Source organism: Trachypithecus francoisi, unplaced genomic scaffold (assembly GCF_009764315.1).
Source record: "Trachypithecus francoisi isolate TF-2019V2 unplaced genomic scaffold, Tfra_2.0 Lachesis_group6, whole genome shotgun sequence".
NCBI classification, from domain to species: domain Eukaryota; kingdom Metazoa; phylum Chordata; class Mammalia; order Primates; family Cercopithecidae; genus Trachypithecus; species Trachypithecus francoisi.
Genome location: NW_022681471.1, coordinates 125,879,777 through 125,901,637, shown reverse-complemented (window position 1 = coordinate 125,901,637; position 21,861 = coordinate 125,879,777). Strand labels below are relative to the sequence as shown.

Here is a 21,861-nt window from a genome sequence, read left to right as displayed (position 1 = left end):
AATAGCAACAAGCAAGAACCAAGCAGAAATGTAAGGAGAGTAGAGCTGGGGGTAGTGGCCTCTCATGGTGTCAGTTCCCCAACCATGGTGGGGTTGATGGGACAATATCTGGAAACATTTTTGGTTGTTACAGTGGGAGTGTGCTATTGGCATCTAGTGGGTGGAGGCTGGGGGTGCTGCTCAACATCGTACAACGCATGGGACTGTGTCCGCCACAGCAAAGAATGAGCCAGCCTCAAAGTCAGCCATGCTGTGGTTGAGAAACCTTGCTGTCAGGAGTTTCATCAGGGATATGCCTCCTAAGTAGGTGGCAAGCCTAGTGTCTTCAGGAATGTCTCTAGGCTAGCCTACTGGTGACACCAAGGACACTAACGCATCACCCTCACACGATCTTTCATCAAGGTACCGCCAAGCCCTTTATTCTCCTGCCCTTTAACTACTTCTGCATCTGCCGCAGGGGCAGTCCTTGGTGCTTTGTTTGTCATTGACATTCTGGTCTTTGTTCCTGTCGATGTCTTGTTGGGCAGAAGAGATGTGTTCAGAGATGCGGGAAAGCAGAGGAGGCACAAGGCACCGAAGTCTCACCACTCTGGCAGACTGCAAATGAATACGCCCATTAGCCCTGGAGTCCAAGTGTGAGGGGTGAGATGCTGGCAGGCCTGGAGGCAGGCATTACCTTCCGCAGTACCCTGCTACCTAGTTCCAGCAACTGTGGCCTAAGAGGAAGTGGTCAAGCAGCCTCTATTACATAGTCCTTGGGCATTGTCTTAGTTTGTATGGGCTGTAACCAATACCTTAGACTGGGTAATTTATGTACAACCAAAATGTATTGCTCACAGTTCTGGAGGCTGGGAAGTCCAAGATCAAGACGCCAGCAGATTTGGTGTCCAGTGAGGTCCTGTTTCTCATGGATGGCTCCTTATGTGTCTTCACATGGTGGAAGGGGCAGGGAAGCTTGCTTGAGGCTCTTTTGTAGGGGCACTGATCCCATTCACGAGGTCCGCCCTCATGATTTAATTGCTTCCTGAAGGCCCCACCTCTTAATACTGTCACGTTGGGGATTTGTCTCCCACATACAAATCTGGGGGAGACACAAACATTCAGAATGTAGCAGGCATCTTCCTGTCCCGGAATGAATATCAGAACTAGCAAATAATCCTAGTGGCCATTTCATCTGACATCCTTATCGTTCCAACAAGGAAAGCTGGGACAGCAACCTTTCCACTCACTGTGGTCTTCTCTCCGTCAAATGTTTCGGGAGTCTGGCTGCTGTCCCATCTATGTGTCTTATCAGCACCTCAAGGTACATTTTATCCCTACACCACAGAAGAGGTCATGGCAAGCCCAGCCAAATGAAGCGACATGGGCCAGGCACCCAGTGGCAGAACGAGGACAGAACCCAGCCATCCTGCCTGCTGCTGACATGTTCTCCATCCAGCCCTCCTGCTTGCCTTCATGAGACCACATGGCCAGAAATCAGTAAGAAAATCTTGCAAGCAACTGGACTGAAAACCATTGCTCTAGAGGCCATGTAGAGATCCATTCAAAGAAATGCAGCTAGTGAAAATTTCAGCAAATAGGAGGACTTCTGTTAACCATGGCATGGAATGCACATCTCCCAGGTCTTTATGAAAGTGCCTAATTTCCAGTCATGACAACCTACCCTTTCCAAAAGAGGACCCAAGTTGATGAAAGACCTTCAAGGTACCCCTGTAGAACTTTATCCTATCCTGCGTATTTGTCATTGTGCATCTGCATAGATATTCCTTTCAGCAGGTGACTTTCAGCTCTTTGCAGAAGTCTCAGGCGCCACACCCTTTGTCCATCTTTACTGGTTCATCTCTTTGCTCCAAGAAGACTTAATTGAGTGTGAATACTGTTCTCCATATGATCTAGAAATGAAATCTATGTTGGGGAGCATAAACATGTAGAGAGAGAAAGTTATGCAGCCAAATCATGTACTGAACATTAAAAACCCAGATGAGAGAGAAACCAAGGGCACGCTCTCGCCGTGGGTTAGACTGAGCTTTGCACACCGTTCTTTGTGAGTTGCCTGAGCTGCACCCAAGCTGGCTGCCATTCAGAGCTGCCAGTGGTCTAGCTGAGCAGCCAGGTGGAAATGGAGTCTGTGTCCATGCAGGGAATTCAAGAATTTTGGTTCCTGTGCCTGTGTGTGGGTCTTGGCGTGTAAAGTAAAAAGCGGAATCTCGGAGTCACATAGTCTACAGTTCACAGTTTAGTTCGGCGTCGTATCACATGATCCTTGGGCGGGTTACCTGATGTCTCCAATGTTTGTCCTTATGTGTGAAACAAAAACAGTACCAACTCCAAACAGCTGCTACAAAGACTGAGGTAGTGGACAGAGTGTCCAGATGTGGTTGAAGATGATAATGTGGTGAGAATCGGCTCTGTTTCACAGAGCATGTGACTGCAGGTATCAGTTCTGTGGCCCAGTGCTGCTTGCAGGAGTGAATGAGTGAGAGTGGATGAGTGAAATATCCCAGGAGTGTCAGACTTTCCTTCCGCAATTGCTCCATCAGCCATGAGTTTTGCTTGTCAGGAACCGGAATCAGCACCTAATGCTGCATTCTGGTGCATTCAGTAGATGTTTCTAGACACTGTTTCATGGTGGCTAAGAGTGGTTTCTGGCTGCCCAGGCTTAGATCTCAGCCCCACCCCTACAAACTGAACAACAGGAGCCTGTCAGTTACCCTCAAAAGATCTCAGAGACCTGATTCAAGGGGAAAGGGGCAGTGACAGAATGATGCTGAGAGGCTTAAAGCCATTGAGTAGGAGCCACGTGAGTGGCCCCCATCAGCCATGAGAGTCATGATGTCTATGAGAGAGGAATCACTGTGGCCCAGAATAGATAAGGAAGATTCCATGTAGTGGATCGTCAAGCCAAGAATGCAGTGAGGTCCTGCTTTATCCATTGACTGGGGTTTTTCTCTTCCACACTTTGCCAGAGAGCTCAATGATGAAAGCTTGCAGGTAAAGCTCTGTATAGCATGGCGGAGAGTAGAGACGTTGGTGAATGCAAGGGTGGGTTGCTTCATTTTGGTAGGAGTGGGTAGGGGAAAAGGAAAGTGGAGAGAGAGAGAGAAAACAAGTCAGAAGGAAAAGGTAAGGTTGTTGTAAACAGCCTTGGCTTATATCCTCCAAAAACACAGGGACGGAGGAACCCTTGGGGATAGGGGAAACTGGAAAGGGCTCCTTTGCAACCTAATGTAGGTGGTTATAGTTTTGTAAAAAAAATATGCAAGGCTCTGTGCAATCGATTGTAAAATTAATAGCAGCTACCCTATTTAAATCTGAACTACACATTTGATATATTCTTTACAACCTGGCGATGGGGACAGAACAGAGGGTGGATTGAGGAGGAGGGAGAGTAGACAGAGAAAAGTGAAGTGTCAGAAAGCAGCAAGGAGAGCACAGCGCAGAGCTCCTCTCCTGGAGGAACATTCCCATCTGGTGAGCGATTTGTTTATTGCAAGGTCAGTTTGCATTTGGATAAGGAGAGGCCGAAGGGCACTGATACGGAAGCAGAGGGAAGCCGGCTGCCAATGCCCCCCATTGGCTGAATGAAAAACGGCGGAAGAGGAGCACTTGTCCAGCAAGGCTGACAGTCCTGCCTCCTGGGATAAGCAGATTCTCAGCCTGCAGAGTGGCCTAACCAGCGAGGCAGAGTGGCTGCTTTCCGAACTCCCTGCTTCCTGCTCATTTGCCTCATCCATGGGAGATGTAAACAGTGTGAGAGTTGAAAGCCACACCATGGGAATGCCTTGGTGTCCATCCCACCTGTTGCCAGGGAGCCGAGCATTGGCGGTTCATGTTCCTCACACGAGATCCCCCCATGACCTCCACCTCCCAAGGATTTCAAGCTCCTGTGCACCCCCAGGCCGCCTCTGCACCAATCAAAGTGACCCAGCCCTGCCGGGCGGGGTTGCCTGTTTTAGGAAGCTCTCTGCAGCAGCCTAGGCTTGCTGGCAGTAGGATGCTACCTCCCTCTCTCTCCTTGATGAAGGGCTGTCGCAGCTTCCTCATCACCCCCAGACTTCCACATAGATGCCCAGCGTCATTGCCTTCTTTCCTTGAAGCAGGCGTCATCCACAAGAGCAAGACATGGCTTTCTGTGTATTCAGTCCTGACCCCCTTCCCAACAGCTTCATTCAAGAGCCTTCATCCAAAGCTGATCTGAAAACACCTTTCAGTTGCCAAGCATCATTGATGAGCAGCTTCCTAGAGCGGCAATGAAAGAGATGCACTGGGGGAGGAGAGGAAAAGAGCCAGCATCCATTAGCAGAGAGAACATTCCCAGGGTTTTGAGAAAATGGCTCAGTGCCACACCAGTCAGTCCAGAACAGCCTCTTCTCCATCCTCAGTTGTTGGGTTGTGATACACTTGCCCCACGTGCCGGGAGCCCTCGGGGCCCGCGTTTGCTCTTCCCTCATCTTGGGCTGAAGAAAGGTACCCTGTGTGCTTTCAGGGGTGACACAGAGAGGCTTCAGCGTGAGCTTCTGCAGAGTCTTACGAACCGCGGAGTTTGGGGGGAGCCTGGAGCCGAATTTCAGTAACAGAAATGTCCCACTGGGGCATGCAGGGCAAACTGTTGTCTGTTCTGCTTTGTTCTTAATAACGCTGAAACGGTTTTACCATTAAAGGCCCTTGTTTCATCACATACCAATCCTGGTCTTCCTGGGTCTGAAGTCCCTTCCTCTCTCCCTGCCCTTTCCCACCGTTCTGAACCCGAATCAGAAGCATTCCTGGGCGTTCTACAGCCGTGTCTGTCCCTGCAAATGAAGTGTGTTTGAGGTCCGCGGGCCACCTCCAGATCTCAATGGCTGCACCTCCCTCCTTCCATTCGGGTCTCACTCAACCTCGGCTTTCCCCTCTTGCTGCAGGTTTTTCCCACTCGGCTTTCACATTTGGGATTGAGAGCCACATCAGCCAGTCCAACATCAATGGGACGCTGGTGCCACCGGCCGCCCTCATCTCCATTCTCCAGAAGGGCCTGCAGTATGTAGAGGCCGAGATCAGTATCAACGAGGTACGTAGCTGCTGGGCCCGGCCCCCAAACAGCAGAGCCCTGGGAAGCTGCAAGAGCTTGGAACACGTTGGAAGCTAACGTGCATTTCCCTCAGGCATTTGGGATTAGTTCTGCGGCAGGGTGCAGTGGCTCATTCCTGTAATCCCAGGACTTTGGGAGGCCGAGGCAGGAAGTCTACTTGTTCCCAGGAGTTTGAGACCAGCCTGGACAACATGGTGAAACAGCATTTCTACAAAAAAAATTTAAAAATTAGCCCGGTGTGATTGTATGCACCTGTAGCCCCAGCTCTCGGGAGGCTGAGGTGAGAGGATCAGATCACTCAAGCCTGAGAGGTTAGGCTGCAGTGAGCTATAATTGCACCAGTACACTCCAGCCTGGGCAACACAGTGAGACTCTATCTCAAATTAATTTTAGAGATAAGAAGAAGAAAGTAAGTTGGGTTTTTTCCCACTTTGTGCTAATACCGGTTGTGTGGCTACACAGCAGCAAGCTTCCAGTGCCCCTTCCACATGGCTCCGTGTTTTTGACTTAAATGTAGAATCACTGGCTGTTAAGATCTTCAGCTGCTCTGGGCTTCGGAGTGGACGTTTGCCTTGCACTTACACAGACTTGCGCTCTCTTCTTGATTTCCTGGAGCAGGTTGGTTAGAGAGGGGCCCCACACATGGTCAGGTGGAATCTGTATTTCAGTGGAACCCAACAGAGGGCATCACCAGAGGCTGCGTCAGGGCAGAGAGGTGATGGCTCTTGTGGTAACGAGGATCTCAAGGGATGCTTTCATTACCGGGCTCGTTGTAGAGCAGATGGGGTAGGAAGATGGAAAAATAAACGCACATTAAAATTGTGCACTTGGCTTGGAACCCCTCCCACTTTTTAGATTAGTCCACAGTGAGCAGTTGTGCCAATTTTATACCAGTTTTGGTTTTAAACCACACACCTCACCCTCTCTTGTCCCCTCCAATTCTGGTCTCATGATTCTGCAGTGAAGATCCTCATGACTTCTGGGGAATAATGGGATCCACAAACTTTCTTGCCACCTTCACCTGAGTCCCTATTTTATTTTTAAAATCTCACACTGTTGCCCAGGCTAGGGTGCAGTGGCACAATCATGGCTTACCGCAGCCTCGACCTCCTGGACTCAAGTGATCCTCCTGCCTCAGCCTCCCAAAGCACTGGGACCATAGACAGTCCGGGTTCCTGATTTCTCAATCCCCTGCAGCTTCCTCCCTCTGCCCCCTTTCTCCTACTCTGACCCAGGCACATGATTCTACTGAACTTTTCCATAATGTACTGTGATCCATCCCACCTGGCAGTCACGTTCTTCCAGGATTCCATTTGTCCCATCTTTCTGGGAACTGGTCTTGCCCTTACAAACCCTTCTCCTTCACAGCGGGTTACACTGCTTTCTCTTTACCTTTTAAATAAGTCTTTTAGAAAACCACAAAGTCATATATCTTGTTTTCTTTTTCTTTTCCCTTTTTTTTTTTTTTTTTTTTTTTTTTGAGACAGGGTCTCTCTCTGTCACCCAGGTGGGAGTACAGTGGTCCAGTTATAGCTCACTGCAGCCTCAACCTCCTGGCTCAAAAGATCCTCCTGCCTTAGCCTCCTGAGCAGCTGGGACTTATAGGCACACACCACCACATCCAGATAATTTTTTTTATTTTTTGTAGAGATGAGGTCTTGCTGGTCTTGAACTCCTAGGGGGCTCAAGCGATCCTCCCGCCTTGGCCTCCCAAAGTGCTGGGAGTACAGGCGAGAGCCACTGTACACAGTCCCTGTTTTCTTTCTTGTACTTTTGCCTGCCATTTTTCACAAAGCTGTGGCTTTAGAAATTCCGGTGTTTTTTCCTGTCTCGTGCTCCTTTTTCCCTGGCAAACCCCTGGTACCCGGGATCTTCCGCTGACTCCTTCTGGCCCTGTCTAGTGTCTTCACTGCAAAACACACACACACGTGTGTGTCTGAGAGGACTTGTCCCCAAGTCCAGCCAGCCCTCGGATGTCAAGGCGGCTGTGAGTCTGTTTTTCTGTGCTCATTGCCTTCTGCCTCTCATCTGTTGAGAAGCCTTCATCGTTTCCTTTCCTTGGTACTCCAGATTCCAGCACTCTAGGGGCAAATGAAAAACCGTCCCATTCGTCACAGCGGTTTCTAGTCATTAAAAAGTGAGACACGCCAGGGGCGGTAGCTCACATCTGTAATCCCAGCACTTTGGGAGGCCAAGGCGGGAGGGTTGCCTGAGGCCAGAAGTTCTAGACCTGCCTGGCCAATATAATGAGACCCTATCTCTCCAAAAGAAAAAAAAAAAAAAATTAGCCAGATGCAGTGACACATGCTTGTCATCCCAGCTATTCGGGAGGCTAAGGCAGGAAGATCAGTTTGGTCCAGGAGTTTGAGGCTGCAGTGAGCCATGACTGTGCCCCTGCACTCCAGCCTGAATGACAGAGCGAGACTCTGTCTCCAAGGGAAAAAAGAGACAGTGTGCCCGCGGAGTTTAAATGAGGACATGTTGTTACTACCTTGGACAGTTACCATGTTTTGTCATGTGCTTGTTCATTTGGGTGTGAACATATGAAGGAGGGAAGGGGGTGTGGCAGCGTCTGAACCCATCGGTCACCATTGCCCACCCCATGGCCGGAATCAAGGGCCGAGAGTGCCTGAGGTGGTGATGCAGCTAGTTCTTTACATAGGTTGTGTTGGTTTTTTAATTTTGAATATTGTCTTGTAATTAGAAATCACCTGGAGTGATGTTTCATTTAGTTATTCTTCAGCTGAAACCTGAGCCTTTCAATTCTTCCTCATTTCTGAAGTAATTCAGGTTCAGAGCATATAAACATGTGTTTGCACATCCAGATACAACCCCAAGGTGTATTGAGGTTCACCTGATTTGAATATTTGGCATGCTTCACAAGGAAAGAACCTCCTGCTGTATTTTTAAACGTGTATGGAAAGTTTTTCATGGTAAATGGAAATCAGAGAATCAAAGGATGGTCAAAAAAACGTGAATCAAAACAAAATGTCACTTGTGTCCCGGCTCTAGTTAGTCTAACTCTGAACCCAAGGAGTCATTTCAGGTAGCAGCAAGTGCTTATTTTATTAAATCCCATGGACAGGTGGACCCAGAATCCAGGCCTAAGTGCTGTGGGCATCTCATTTGGGCTCTGCTTCTGAAGCGTTACCCTCCCATATAACGGATGGTCATTTGCAGAGATTTTGCACACTCGCGATAGCACCTGGGCCGGGCTTCTCCACCGCGGCACTCAGTATTTGGGGCTGCATGTTTCTCTGTGGTGGGGCCATCCTGGGCACTGTTGGATGTTGAGCAGCATCCTGGGTTCCACCCACCAGATGCCAGGAGCACCTCTCCTCCCTTAGTTGTAACAGCCAGAAAAGTCTCCAGACGTTGCCTAACGCCCCCAAGGAGTCACAGTCACCGCTCCCTCCCCCCACGTTGAGGATCATGTCATCAGGGATAGCACTTTTTGTCAAGAATAAATGGCCTTTTTGTCCTCAGTGCCCCAATTGGATTTGACACTCAGAACAACTGTCACACTTAGTTCTTACCAACAGTTTGTCATGTCCCCTTCCCTGCCCCCCTGCCCACCGTGGGATCCCTTCACCCCAGGCTTCCAGGCTCCAGGTCCATGCTGCTTCCCCCGTGGCCCCTGGTTGCTGGGAGCCAGCTGTGGATGCCCCACTTCCCTGCGCTTCTCCTGCCCAGAGAGCAGAATCCTTTCCCAGAGCCCTCACCTATGTGAGCTGACGGCTGTACTTTGGCTTGCTTCCCCAGGATGGCACAGTGTTCGACGGCCGCCCCATAGAGTCCCTGTCACTGATAGATGCTGTGATGCCCGATGTGGTGCAGACGCGGCAGCAGGCATTCCGAGACAAGCTCGCTCAGCAGCAAGCCAGTGCGGCGGCCACAGCGGCAGCGACTGCAGCCACCACGACCTCAGCCAGCGTTTCCCAGCAAAATCCATCGAAGAACAGAGAGGCCACGGTGAATGGGGAAGAGAACAGAGCACATTCAGTCAGTGAGTGCAGGGGCTCTGGGAGTTCCGTGGGCCTCTCTGGGTTCATTGTTTTCTTCTTGGGCAAATCCGAATGCCTTCTTAAAACCCTGCCTGCTGTAAATGTCTTAGAAGCTGCTCTCTAGTGTTTGCTTATGATCTGGCCAGAAGAACTTCCCGTTCCATTTTTTCCATCACAACCCTTGGACCTGACCTTCTTTACCGTCATTTTCCACTTTAGGAAATCATGCTGCGTTGCTAATCTGAGAACTCTCGTGTAACACATGATTATTGCCCATGATAAACAACAGTGTTTCATTCATGCACATCTTTAGTCTCAGCCTCCAACTTTCCATGCTGAGGGGTTTTGGCCTAATTATGGTATAATTATTGAGCTTGCAGTTCCTGCCAAGGGCACTGGGTCCCAGACACTAGGCATAGGCTTATTTGGTCTTTTTCTTTTTTTTTTTTTTGAGATGGAGTCTCGGTCTGTCGCCCAGGCTGGAGTGAGTGGCCGGATCTCGGCTCACTGCAAGCTCCGCCTCCCGGGTTCACGCCATTCTCCTGCCTCAGCCTCCCGAATAGCTGGGACTGCAGGCGCCCGCCACCTCACCCGGCTAGTTTTTTTGTGTTTTTTTTTAGTAGAGACGGGGTTTCACCGTGTTAGCCAGGATGGTCTCGATCTCCTGACCTCATGATCCGCCCGTCTCGGCCTCCCAAAGTGCTGGGATTACACCATGCCTGGCTAGCTTATTTGGTCTCTGCAAAACCCCAGGACATCAGTCCCTGTTAGGTGATTGCCCATGAGTATGTGGCAAGTCAGACAGAGAGCCCAAATTTCTACTCAGAAAACTTGCTCCACTTAGACCTACTGCTCTATACACCCGTAGGGACGCCACTTAAGGGTGCAAGTTCAGAGCGAGCATATGCACCATGTATGGTGCACTGTGTGTGTGTGTACTCGCATGTGTGAGTATGCATGTGTGCATATGTATGTTGTACATGTGTATATCTGCACGTGTATATCGTGTATATGCCTGTGCCTGTGTGTGCGTGTGCGTGTGTGTGCGCGCGTGTGCGTGTGTGTGTGCGCACGCACCTGTACCTGTGCATGGTATTGTGTATGTGCATGTGCGTGTGTGTGTGCATGCGTGTGTGTGTGCATGCGTGTGTGTGTGCATGCGTGCATGTGTGTGCATGCGTACGTGCCTGTGCATGGTGTAGTGTATGTGTGTGTGTTCCTCCTTATTTGAAATCTATCTATGATGTTGGTGTCTTAAACCTGGTACGTCTTGGCTCCACAACTTCCTGGTGTGTAGAGAGCCAGCCAGATGCCTCTGATGAGGCTGCAGCCCAAGCCAAGCCCTGTGACAAGTTACCATCCACAGGCACCAGCTAACAAATTCCCTGGAGAATAAGATCCAGCATTTAATGGAAGGTTCCCAGATTGTTAATAACGTTTCTAGTGCAATAGGGTGACGGAAAGGCCACCTGCCTCAGGTAAAAGGAAAAAAACCTCTCACCAGCCTTTTATTGATAAGGTCCCACAATTGTGGGGCAGGAAAAGAAGAGTCTGGCCCCCCTCCTCGGTGCATGTGACCAGTTCACCCTGGTTGAAATTTTGGAACAGCCACCCCAACCCCCTTCTCATACCCCACATCTCGTGCCTGACCCACAGCCCAATCTGTGGAGACAGGAGCGTTGGAAGGCCACATTTTGATAAGAGTGAAAATACTGGCTGCCACGCCTGCCTGGAGTTACCAGGCCCCCAGCCACTGCGTGGCTGGCTAAGTTGCCAGTTTCCCTCTTGCCATTGCCAGGGACAGTGGATCTGCCACACACAGAAAGATGTTTTTCCTCTCTTCCAGCCAGATGGCACTTTAAGAGCATGGAAGAAACACCAACATTGAAGAGTCCCATTGTTGTTTGAATCTTTTTTTTTTTTTTTGAGATGGAGTCTTGCTCTGTCGCCCGGCTGGAGTGCAGTGGCCGGCTCTCAGCTCACTGCAAGCTCCGCCTCCCGGGTTCACGCCATTCTCCTGTCTCAGCCTCCCGAGTAGCTGGGACTACAGGCGCCCGCCTCGTCGCCCGGCTCGTTTTTTGTATTTTTTAGTAGAGACGGGGTTTCACCGTATTAGCCAGGATGGTCTCGATCTCCTGACCTCGTGATCCGCCCGTCTCGGCCTCCCAAAGTGCTGGGATTACAGGCTTGAGCCACCGCGCCCGGCCTGTTGTTTGAATCTTTTGTATCAGGCTTCTCGAGCCAAGCAGGACCACCAAGCATTTTATTTTTTACATAAACAGCACTCCTTACTTAGTGACAGGTCTAAGATCACATTGCTTCTGTTTCCCAGGTTTTCTACCAAAGCACCTTTATGAAAGACATATGACGAAGCATGCTCAATTCCTCACCATTTCTCCGTATTGTGAAACTGTTAACCATAGCTAATTGTTTGATGATCAGGCTATATTGCTGCTTTCTCAGGAGTATAAACCAGGGGCTAGCAAACTTCCTTTACAGGGACAGACAGTAAATGTCCCAGGCTTTGAGGGTCATGCAGTCTGTGTCACGGCTGCTGAAGTCTGTCATAGTGCAGAAGCCGCTGTGAGAGTCAGCTCAGGCTGCCATAACAAAAGGCCACATGCCAGGCAGTTTAAGAATTTGCTGTCACAGTTCTGGAGGCTGGAGGACTGAGATCAAGGTGTGGGCAGGGCTGGCTACTTCACAAGGCCTCTCTCCTTGGCGTGTAGACACCGTCTTCTCTCCACGTCTTCACGTGCTCGTTCCCCTGGCTGTGTCTGTGTCCTCATCTCCTCTTCTCATAAGGACACCAGTCCCATTGGGTTAGGACTCACCCCTGGGACCTCCTTTTACCCTGCTCACCTTTTCGAAAGCCCTATCTCCAAATACAGCCACATTCTGAGGTCCTGGAAATTGGGGCTTCAAGATAGGAATTTTAGGGGGACATAGTTTGGCCCATAACAGTAGCCATAGGCAATTTGCAAACATGTGGAGCGGCTGTGTGCCAGTCACACTTTATTTATGCAGAAGCAGCCAGGGACTAGGTTTGGATCATGGGCTGTAGTTAGCTGGCCTCAGTTATAAAGAGTAACTATCACCCAGGCTGGTGTGCAGTGGCACAGTCATAGCTCACACAGCCTCAACCTCTTGGGCTCAAGGGATACTCCCACCTCAGCCTCCTGAGTAGCTGGGACTACAGGTGTGTACCACCGTGCCTGGCTAATTTCTTGGTTGGTTTTGTTTGTTTGTTTGTTTGTTTGTTTTGTTGCCCAGGCTGCTGTTGAACTCCTGGTCTCAAGCAATCCTCCCTCCTCAGCCTCCTGAGACACTGGGATTTTAGGTGTGAGCCACTGCACTTAGCAAATTGTTTTTATTCCTCAGTGAAATTTAGAGACTGTCAAAATATAAAGAAACCTAAAATATTTACTAAATTGCACTAAAACGACGATTTCTTTAGAATCATCAGAGGTAGGCTAGGCGCGGTGGCTCACGCCTGTAATTCCAGCATTTTGGGAGACTGGGGTAGGTGGATCACTTGAGGCCAGGAGTTTGAGACCAACCCTGGCAACATGGTGAAACCCCGCCTCTACTAAAAATACAAAAATTAGCCAGGTGTGGTGGCACATGCCTGTCATCTCAGCTGCTTGAGAGGCTGAGGCATGAGAATTGCTTGAACCTGGGAGGTGGAGGTTGCAGTGAGCCGAGATTGCGCCACTGCACTCCAGCCTGGGCGACAGAGCAAGATTCCATCTCAAAAAAAAAAAGAGAAGAAAGGGGATCATCAGAAGTAGTATTACTTAGTACATAAAAACAAATATTTCTGGAAACAAAAGCGCCCTTTAAGGGTGTCTCTCTTGTATTGGTAAGCCATTTGTCTCTTTGTGTTTCCTGTAACAGATAATCACGCAAAGCCAATGGAAGTAGATGGAGAGGTTGAGATTCCATCCAGCAAAGCCACAGTCCTTCGGGGCCATGAGTCCGAGGTGTTCATTTGTGCCTGGAATCCTGTCAGTGATTTGCTAGCTTCCGGGTAAGGATGTCAGGATGGGGGCGCTCCAAAGTTGGGGAGATGGGAGATGCGGGCTGCTTGCCCTTCTCTGGAGTTCTGCCTTAAGGAACACACACTCCACTTCTTACCCCAGTGTGGGCAGACCGAGGAATGGGTGGCTCTGTGAGCCACTTCTCTACGTGTCTCATATTGTGGAGAAGCGTAGTTCCAAGTCATTTTCTTCTTGTGGTGATGAGGAACACAACAGCATTTAAAATGACCAAATGCAGAGATGGCAAGGAGGGAAACAGGGATCCAGAGGTATGAAAAAGACAGAAGAGCACGTGCCGACAGTGCCATCTGGCCAGGGAGTAAGCTGTGGAGAGCTTCTTACCCGTTTGAACCAAACGCCAGAGGCTCCTGTGTTTTTCTTCTGCAGATCCGGAGACTCAACTGCAAGGATATGGAACCTGAATGAGAATAGCAGCGGAGGCTCCACCCAGCTCGTGTTGAGGCACTGTATACGAGAAGGGGGCCACGACGTCCCAAGTAACAAAGATGTCACCTCCCTGGACTGGAATGTAAGCATCTTCCACCCCCTGGGCACTTTGAGATTGGTAAAATCAGCCAGCCCCCAGGGGAGGACTGCAGCGATGGAGCTCATGCAGGCATAGGAGGCAGGTGGTCCCGTGTGCTCAGCCCCACTCTAATGGGCTGCCAGAGAGGTGCTCTTGGCTTCTTTTTTTGTGTAGGCTTTCTTTTTTTGACAGAGTCTTGCTCTGTTGCCCAGACTGGAATGCAGTGGTGTGATCTCAGCTCACTGCAACTTCTGCCTCCTGGGTTCAAGCAATTCTCTTGCCTCAGCTTCCCAAATAGCTGGGGTTAACAGGCTCGCGTCACCACACCTGGCTAATTTTTGTATTTTTGGTGGGGATGGGGTTTTCACCGTGTCAGCCAGGCTGCTCTCGTACTCCTGACCCAATGTGATCCTCCTGCCTCGGCCTCCCAAAGTGCTGGGATTACAGGCATGAGCCTCTGCCCCCCGCCAGTCTTGGCTTCTAAGAGGTATTAACAAGACTGCATTTGGCAGGCAGCGAGCTGTGTGTTCGGTAGCCGTATCTTTGCATGTGAGCATGCCGTAGCAAAACGAGCCTGTGACCTCGTGGCGGGAAGGTAGGCTGGGAGCCCCGAGGTAGTTCTCCTGGAGAGATACGATGTGCAGCCCAGGAAAGGTGACTCTCCACCTTGGGATTTCAGCACCAGGTATTCTATGCATTGACACATGGGATGCACACAGTTTGGCTGCTTTTTATTTTCTACAAAGTTTCACGATAACTTTCAGCATGATATTTTTAATTCTGTCATTAAAGAACACACAGTGGCAAATGGTTCCAGTGTAGCGGGATCCTGGGAGAGGCTCTTTGAGCTGCTTTGTTGCTGCCACTCCTAAGTGGTTTTTGTGTTTCTGTTTCTTTCTGGCCCTCAGACCAATGGAACACTCTTGGCTACAGGTTCATATGACGGTTTTGCAAGAATATGGACGGAAGATGGTGAGTTCTGTGTCCCTCGTGCTGAGGTCGGGTAAGAGGAGTTGCCGAACTTAACCCTTGAGTGAACAGACTGTGACATTGAAGTCAACATGTTTCTTTTTACTAACAGGTAACCTGGCCAGCACCTTAGGCCAACATAAAGGCCCCATCTTTGCCTTGAAATGGAACAGAAAGGGGAATTACATTTTGAGTGCTGGTGTAGACAAAGTGAGTATTAGCTTAAAATACATCCCTTTGATCTACAGGTGGTTATATATTTTTAATCTCAAAATAACATCGTGGTTTCTTGGACCTCTTAGGCTTTGTACTTCCCCTTAAGAAACGAAAAGGATTTGTTTAGGCTTTGTTTTTGTGGTTTTGATCTTTCTGTTAATTTGTAACACATCATCTCTTAATATATTCTGTCCTGCAGACCCTTGTGCAAAGCTTCCTTTTATTTGAGGTACATGGTTCGGTGGTAGAGAGGGAAATCTCCACATTGCATTTGTCGGTTGCCGGAAGGAGCCACGTGGTATGCGGTGTGGCCCGCGTGAACTTTCACCCACCGAGGGGCGAGTGGCACAGGCTGTGTGTGTTCTTCAGGCTTCGGCTTTCCTCGTTTGATAAACTGCTGCTTCCCACCATAGACTGCAGATTTCTCTGAGCAGCAGTCAAGCAACCTGGCTACAAGGGCACACTCTCCCAATGGCCCACAGAGTCAGTTTAGAACTGGCTTGCTCTGCACCTGCACAGGGCTGCAGGGAGACACGGTGGCGTTAACTCCAGGTGCATTTAAAAGCCATCCATGGGGTGGGAAACCCAAGGACAAAGAGTAAGGAGATGCAGACTTCATCCCGGGCCTGAGTCTGATTCAGCCAGAAACCTCAGCCTCTATGCATTTCACTTCCCTCACTTGTCCAGCGACAGGGCTGGCTGGAGTCATGACTCCAGACAGCCTTCGTGGAACAGTTGTGCGTTCCCGAGACTCAGCAGGAATTCTAAGTCATGGCTTTGGAAAAGAAGCACATTATCTAGAATTGAAAAAAAAAAAAAAAAGATGTGTTTTCACATCAATTTGTGTTTCTACAACAAATGGAAACATTGCCTGAATACTGGATGCTCGGGCCTCCACAAATCTTTGCATTTTGTGATGATTTCAGGATAACTTGAAAACTTACTAAGTCTTGAAGTTCGAGACCAGCCTGGCCAACATGGTGAAACCCAGCCTCTACTAAAAATGCAAAACTTAGCCGGGCATGGTGTCAGGCACCTGTAATCCCAGACACTTGGAGACTGAGGCACGAGAATCTCTTGAACCAGGGAGGCAGAGGAGGTTGCAGTGAGCCGAGATTGCATCTCTGCACTCCAGCCTGGATCTGGAAGAAGAGTGACACTCTGTCTCAAAAACAAAACAAAACAAAACACCTTACTAAGTCAGAGCTTTCTAGTCTTTCTAGTTATGAAAGTTATTATAAAATGATAGACTTGGCTGGGCGCGGTGGCTCATGCCTGTAATCCCAGCACTTTGGGAGGCCAAGGCAGGCAGATCACCTGAGGTCAGGAGTTCGAGACCAGCCTGACCAACATGGAGAAACCCCATCTCTACTAAAAATACAAAATTAGTCGGGTGTGGTGGTGCACGCCTGTAATCCCAGCTACTCAGGAGGCTGAGGCAGGAGAATCATTTGAACCCGGGATGTGGAGGTTGCGGTGAGCCAAAATCGTGCCATTGCACTCCAGCCTGGGCAAGAAGAGCAAAACTTTGTCTCAAATAAACAAATAAATAAAATGATAGACTTGACCTCTGAACATCATCCCACTTTTGGAGAAATTGCTAAATTAAATAATTGCATTTGGCAAACTGTGGCCCACACAGGCCAAGCCTGGCTCCTCACCTGATTTTTTAATTTGAATAAAGTTGTATTGGGACACAACCACACCCCTTTGTTGAGACTTCTCCTTGTTTGCTTTCATGCTACAGTGGCAGAGATGAGCAGTTGCAAGGGAGACCGGATGGCCCTCAAAGCCTGAAATTCCTACTACCTGGCCCTTAACAGAAAAAGTTTGCAAAGTCCTGCACTAGGGTATAACTAGGTCAACAAATCATTCATTCATAATTGCTCTCTCTCTTTTAAGCCAAGAAACCTTTCTTTCAGACTTGGTAGCCTGGTTTATGATATTTTAAAAGCTGAGTTGCTGTGGTTGACACATAAACGTTCTTATGTAGCTACTATCGGATTTTTGCCAAGATGTTCTAATTCAAGTAACATGCATATGCAGCACTTTGCTGTGCATTCAGTAGGCTCTCAGTAATTGCTGCTTGAGTTATTAAAATAACTCATGAAAATGACAGCATTTTTCTTTATCAAGCACTTCACTACTGCGTGTGTTAACCCATCCAGTACTGCCAAGATAGGAGGCAGGCACAAGTAGGATCGCTCCCATTCTATAGAGGACGAACTGGAGGCCCAGAGAGGGTTATTGATTTGCCTAGGGACACACAGCTGGTGCAGAGTGCAGAGGGATGGGAACTCAGGCCCTGGTCACCGGTAACTACTGCCCTTTAACTTCCGTAGAATTCTAATTTAACAAAAATTCTGTTTGTTAAATAGCCGGTCTCCTTCTACCTGGAGACTGTTAACATTCGTGATTGTTTTTCTCACTGATTTTCAGTCTTAACTCCACCAGGTGATGGACTATGTGATCAGTGAAAATGCATATGTGGAATTATGTTAGTCTCTTGGGCTGGGTGCGATCCACTATCATTACTTAGTCAACCACAGCAAGAGTGAAAATAATGTCCTTGTACATAACACTCGGGGAGAAAATGTAACTTAGGGGATGCTGGTGCTGACCAACACAGAGTGACTAAAATGTATGTCACATTCTTCAGATGTTTGCATAACTGTTTTCTTTTGTCCAATGTATATTTAACATAAACATCAACTATAAGAGACCCAGTCATTGATGTAATATGTGAAATGGTATCAGAACTGTGAAAGAGTTTATATATTCTCTGCAGTGTTAGATTTGTTTTTGCGTGGCTAAATGAAGAAGAGTTACACCCCAACAAAGAAATGTGAATTGGTCTAGAACTGATCCAAAACCCAGGAGTACCGAGTTTCAAAGACACTCACTGCTTGCTTTCCTCTGAAAATGTCCACAGTCAACACAAAATAGAACTCTTTCTTCTTAAAGCAAAATCTTGACTGAGTGTCACTAACAGAGAGGTGTAAAGTTTCCAATTAAGTTGAAAATTCCAGTTGATGAAGATGTAACTCCAGTGCTCTATTCATTGAGCTGGTTTTCAAAGTATCTTCCTAGCATCAGTAAATTAATAAAAATTCATGATTTCCTTTGTTTTCCAAGGGAGAACTCACCTTTCTACTTACTGTTAGACCAATACATTGGTGCCTGGCCCCAGTGCAAGCCAATGGCTCTGCCATGTCTAGTGTCCCCGGTTCATGGAGGGATGGGCAGAGGCATTTTTAGAAATGCTTGTTTCTGCAGCCCTTCACTTGGAAAAATGCCACAAAGATCTTTAGAGTTGCTTTGTTCCAGGTTTTTCAACAGTTTTTGACATTTGGGGATGAGCAGGAATTCCTACCAATTTTGGTAGTTCTTGCACCTATTGGTTAGGGATGCTCTGTCCTTAAACCCTTTTATGCCTAGTGTTCCATTATCGGAATGCTAAGCATGTGGGAGTTATTTATAGCCTACTGCTCAGGGTCATTGCCAAGGTCTGATTGCAAGAATTCAAAAAATTGCAACCTCAGGCATAAATGAGTTAAGGGAGATGCCAGCATATGTGGCTGATGGGTTCATCAAGCATGGCTATCCAGATTGCTAAGTTTGAAACATGCTGTATTTTAATGATGTGGTATGGGAGAAAAAGAAGGCAAATATCCCAGCAAGGCTTTGATACTGATTACATGTTGAAATGGTAATATTTAGGGGAATACTGGAGTTAAATATAATAGATTGCTAATGAATTTTACCAGTTTCTTTCTTCTTAATGTGGATCCTAGAAAATTGAAACTAGCCCATAAGGCTCACTCTCTATCTCTATCGGACAGTGCGGGTTTATAAGGAGAAGGGCTCGCTGTCTTTTCTTGTATGATAAATGTTTCCAGAGAAAACTGCGAAAATAGTTACTAACTTTTTCCTTTGTTTGCCGAGCACAGACAACGATAATTTGGGATGCCCACACAGGAGAAGCCAAACAGCAGTTTCTTTTCATTCGGGTGAGTTTTTTGTTTGTTTTTTTTTGTAATTCAAAAATAATAATTCAGGTTGAGCCCAGTGGCTTACACTTGTAATCCCAGCACTTTGGGAAGCCGAAGCAGGTGGATTATATGAGCTCAGGAGTTCAAGAGCAGCCTGGGCAACATGGCGAAACCCATCACTACAAAAAATACAATAATTAGCCAGGCACGGTGGTCCACACCTGTAGTCCCAGCTACTCAGGAGGTTGAGTTAGGAGGATGTCTTGAGCCCAGGAGATGGAGTTTGTGGTGAGCCAAGATTGCGCCACTGCACTCCATCCTGGGCAACAGAGCCAGACCCTGTCTTAAAAACTAATAAGAATCCAAAGTTAGGCTTGGCACTATGGCTGATGCCTGTAATTCCAGCACTTCGGGAGGCTGAGACAGGAGGATCACTTGAGCCCAGGAGTTCTAGACCAGCCTGGGCAACAAAGCAAGACCCCGTTTCTACAAAAAATATAAAACATTAGTCAGGTGTTGTACACGCCTGTAGTTTTAGCTACCCAGGAGGCTGAGGCAGGAGGATTGCTTGAGCCAGGAAATCAAGGTTGCAGTGAGCTGTGATTGCACCACTGCATTCCAGCCTAGGTGACAGAATGAGATCCTGAAATGCCCCTTAAAGTAACTGAATGCACAGAGTGTGGAGCCCAGGAGGCCTCACTGGTCAGAAGGAGACCCATTTTGTGGCAAGCATTGATTGCTCTTAAGGTTTGCAAGATAGAGATGACCTCAGCACCCACCTGCTCAGAGCTCTGAAACACTGCAGTGAGCCAGCCACAGAAGCAGTGTAGGCTCCTTTCTCTTGCTGTTCTAAAGGGATGCTGTTTTGGGGGCTCCCCGAAACCACTCCCAGGATTGGTGGTTTGCTGCAAGGACCCCCAGGACTCAACATACTCACAGCTAAGATTTCTAACAGCACAAGAATTGAGTGCAACATTAGCAAAGGGAAACGGTGCACATGGCCAAATCCAGAGCTTCGAAGGCTCCTCTCCCAGTGGACTCTCACAGGCCACACTGAGTTCTTCCAGGAATAAGTGTAACTATGCCTGTGAAGTGCATACCAGGGAAGCTCCATAGAGTCTCAGTGCCCAGAGTTTTTATTGGGGGTTGGCAGTGTAAGCACCCAGTGCCTACTACAAGCCAAAACTGCAGACCCCCCAGAAGGAAAGCAGGTGTGCAGCATAAACACACTGTTTGCACAAACAAGTGTTAGCAGAGTGAGCCACTTGCGTCTGTTAGGGAAGGGTGGGAACTGTCTAGAAATCTAAATTCTCAGTTGCTAGCCAAGGGCCGGCCTTGAAAGCAAGCCTCTGTAGGGAGAGCAGCCTCGGACCTGTGGCGGTAGCGCCTTCCTACGCCGATGTGTGGCTGCTGCTCTGGACCCAACTCCATCCCTTTGTGCACTGGAGCCAGGCCAGGCCACATGCGGCAGCCCAGGGGTCTGTAGAGATTCCGATTTTCCAGATTCCCACCTGATTCTTCGTGGGTTTTTGTTTTTTGTTTTTTGTTTTGAGACAGTTTTACCTGTCACCCGGTTGAAATGCAGTGGTGTACTCTCAGCTCATTGCAGCCTCTGCGTCCCATGCTCAAGCAATTCTCCTGCCTCAGCCTCCTGAGTAGCTGGGACTATAGGTGTGCGCCACCATGCCCAGCTAATTTTTGTATTTTTAGTAGAGACAGGGTTTCTCCATGTTGGCCAGGCTGGTCTCAAACTCCTGACCTCAAGCGATCTGCCCACCTCAGTCTCCCAAAATGATTCTTCATTTTCTTTCCCAACTCCCTCCTCTGTGTAACTCAGTCCTGATGTTAGACATGGCCTCTTAAAACAAACACAGATGGCCACCCGCAGAGCTAATAGACTACTGGAAGACCTTAGAGTGGCTTAAAATGGACAGAAGTGGGTGCGTGCCACTTCCCTTAAGGGCAAATGTCTGATCCATCTTGAAGGAATCCCTAAATATGTGGGGCGAAAGTTGACTGTTCTATCAGCTGTCCCTGGGGCATTGTCCGGGAGGAGATCCGAGTGTCTTTCTTCTCAGGCAGCTTGGGGTGCTTAAATGATGTTCTGAATGGGAGGGCTAACCCCAACGACCGTCCAAGACAGAACAGCTCATTGGTGCCTGGGGAGGGCTCCAGGCAGGGGACATGGGTCCCGCAAGAAACAAGAGCGTGAACCAGAGGTCCTGTTGAGGCACGATTGTGTCAGATGCATAGGCACCCACGCCTGTTATTTTCCATGCAGTACTTGAGCGGGGACTCCTCATACAGGCAGCCCAGAGAGTGCGGGAGACTCAGGGAGGACACTGTTTCTGCTCTGCTGCCCTGGAGAGGGAGAGCCACTCCTGCACAGCTTGGGACCCACAGCAGACACACCTCTCAGGGCTGCCAGTGCAATGTGTTACTGGTGTTGCTTTAATTGAACACTGTTGATCAAGGCGCTGGGCATATTAGAGACAAAAGGCTCCCAATGCAGGTAGCATGTGCACTAGATCCTCCAGAAAGTGTTCTTCACCCCAAAGGGAAACCCTCTGCCCATTCCATCTTTCCCCCGGCCCTGGCAACCCCACCTACAGCCTGTGATCTGTGTGTCATCTCCATGCCAGACACTTGCTATTCTGTGCTCTAGGCTGCAAATCAAAGCAGGTGGCTAGTGAGAATGCCCTTCCCAATGGAGTTCCGTCACGTTTGGCTTATGTGCCAAAACCTACCTTTGTAGGCAGGAAGGATGTCGTGACAGGTTCACAGCCCTAGAATACCAGACATGCAGACCCCGGGGTGAGGCGGGGATGTCTCTGGCTTGTTTTTCAGAGAAAAATATGCCTGAGGTAAACATCAATAAGGTTCCTTTAACACTTGTATCTTAAGAATTCATCTGTAAAGTATTTCAGCAGAAAATAATCTTTCCCAAAGTGTCCCCAGGGCCCTGTGGAAGGGTTTTCTACCCAGCTGACCCGGGAAGACCACAAACCGCATTATTCTGAATTGCGTGAGCTTCTCACCTGTAATC

At 48.6% G+C, this 21,861-nt stretch overlaps 1 protein-coding gene across 1 annotated transcript in view; it reads left to right on the top strand.

Moving 5' to 3' along the window:
• Positions 1-21,861, top strand: part of TBL1X (transducin beta like 1 X-linked) — a 259,944-nt gene that overhangs the window by 219,285 nt on the left and 18,798 nt on the right. The window contains 8 exon segments of the mRNA XM_033201595.1: positions 4,902-5,047; positions 8,831-9,074; positions 12,970-13,102; positions 13,500-13,641; positions 14,547-14,610; positions 14,720-14,817; positions 18,774-18,819; positions 18,822-18,833. Coding sequence (XP_033057486.1) covers positions 4,902-5,047; positions 8,831-9,074; positions 12,970-13,102; positions 13,500-13,641; positions 14,547-14,610; positions 14,720-14,817; positions 18,774-18,819; positions 18,822-18,833 — 885 coding nt within the window.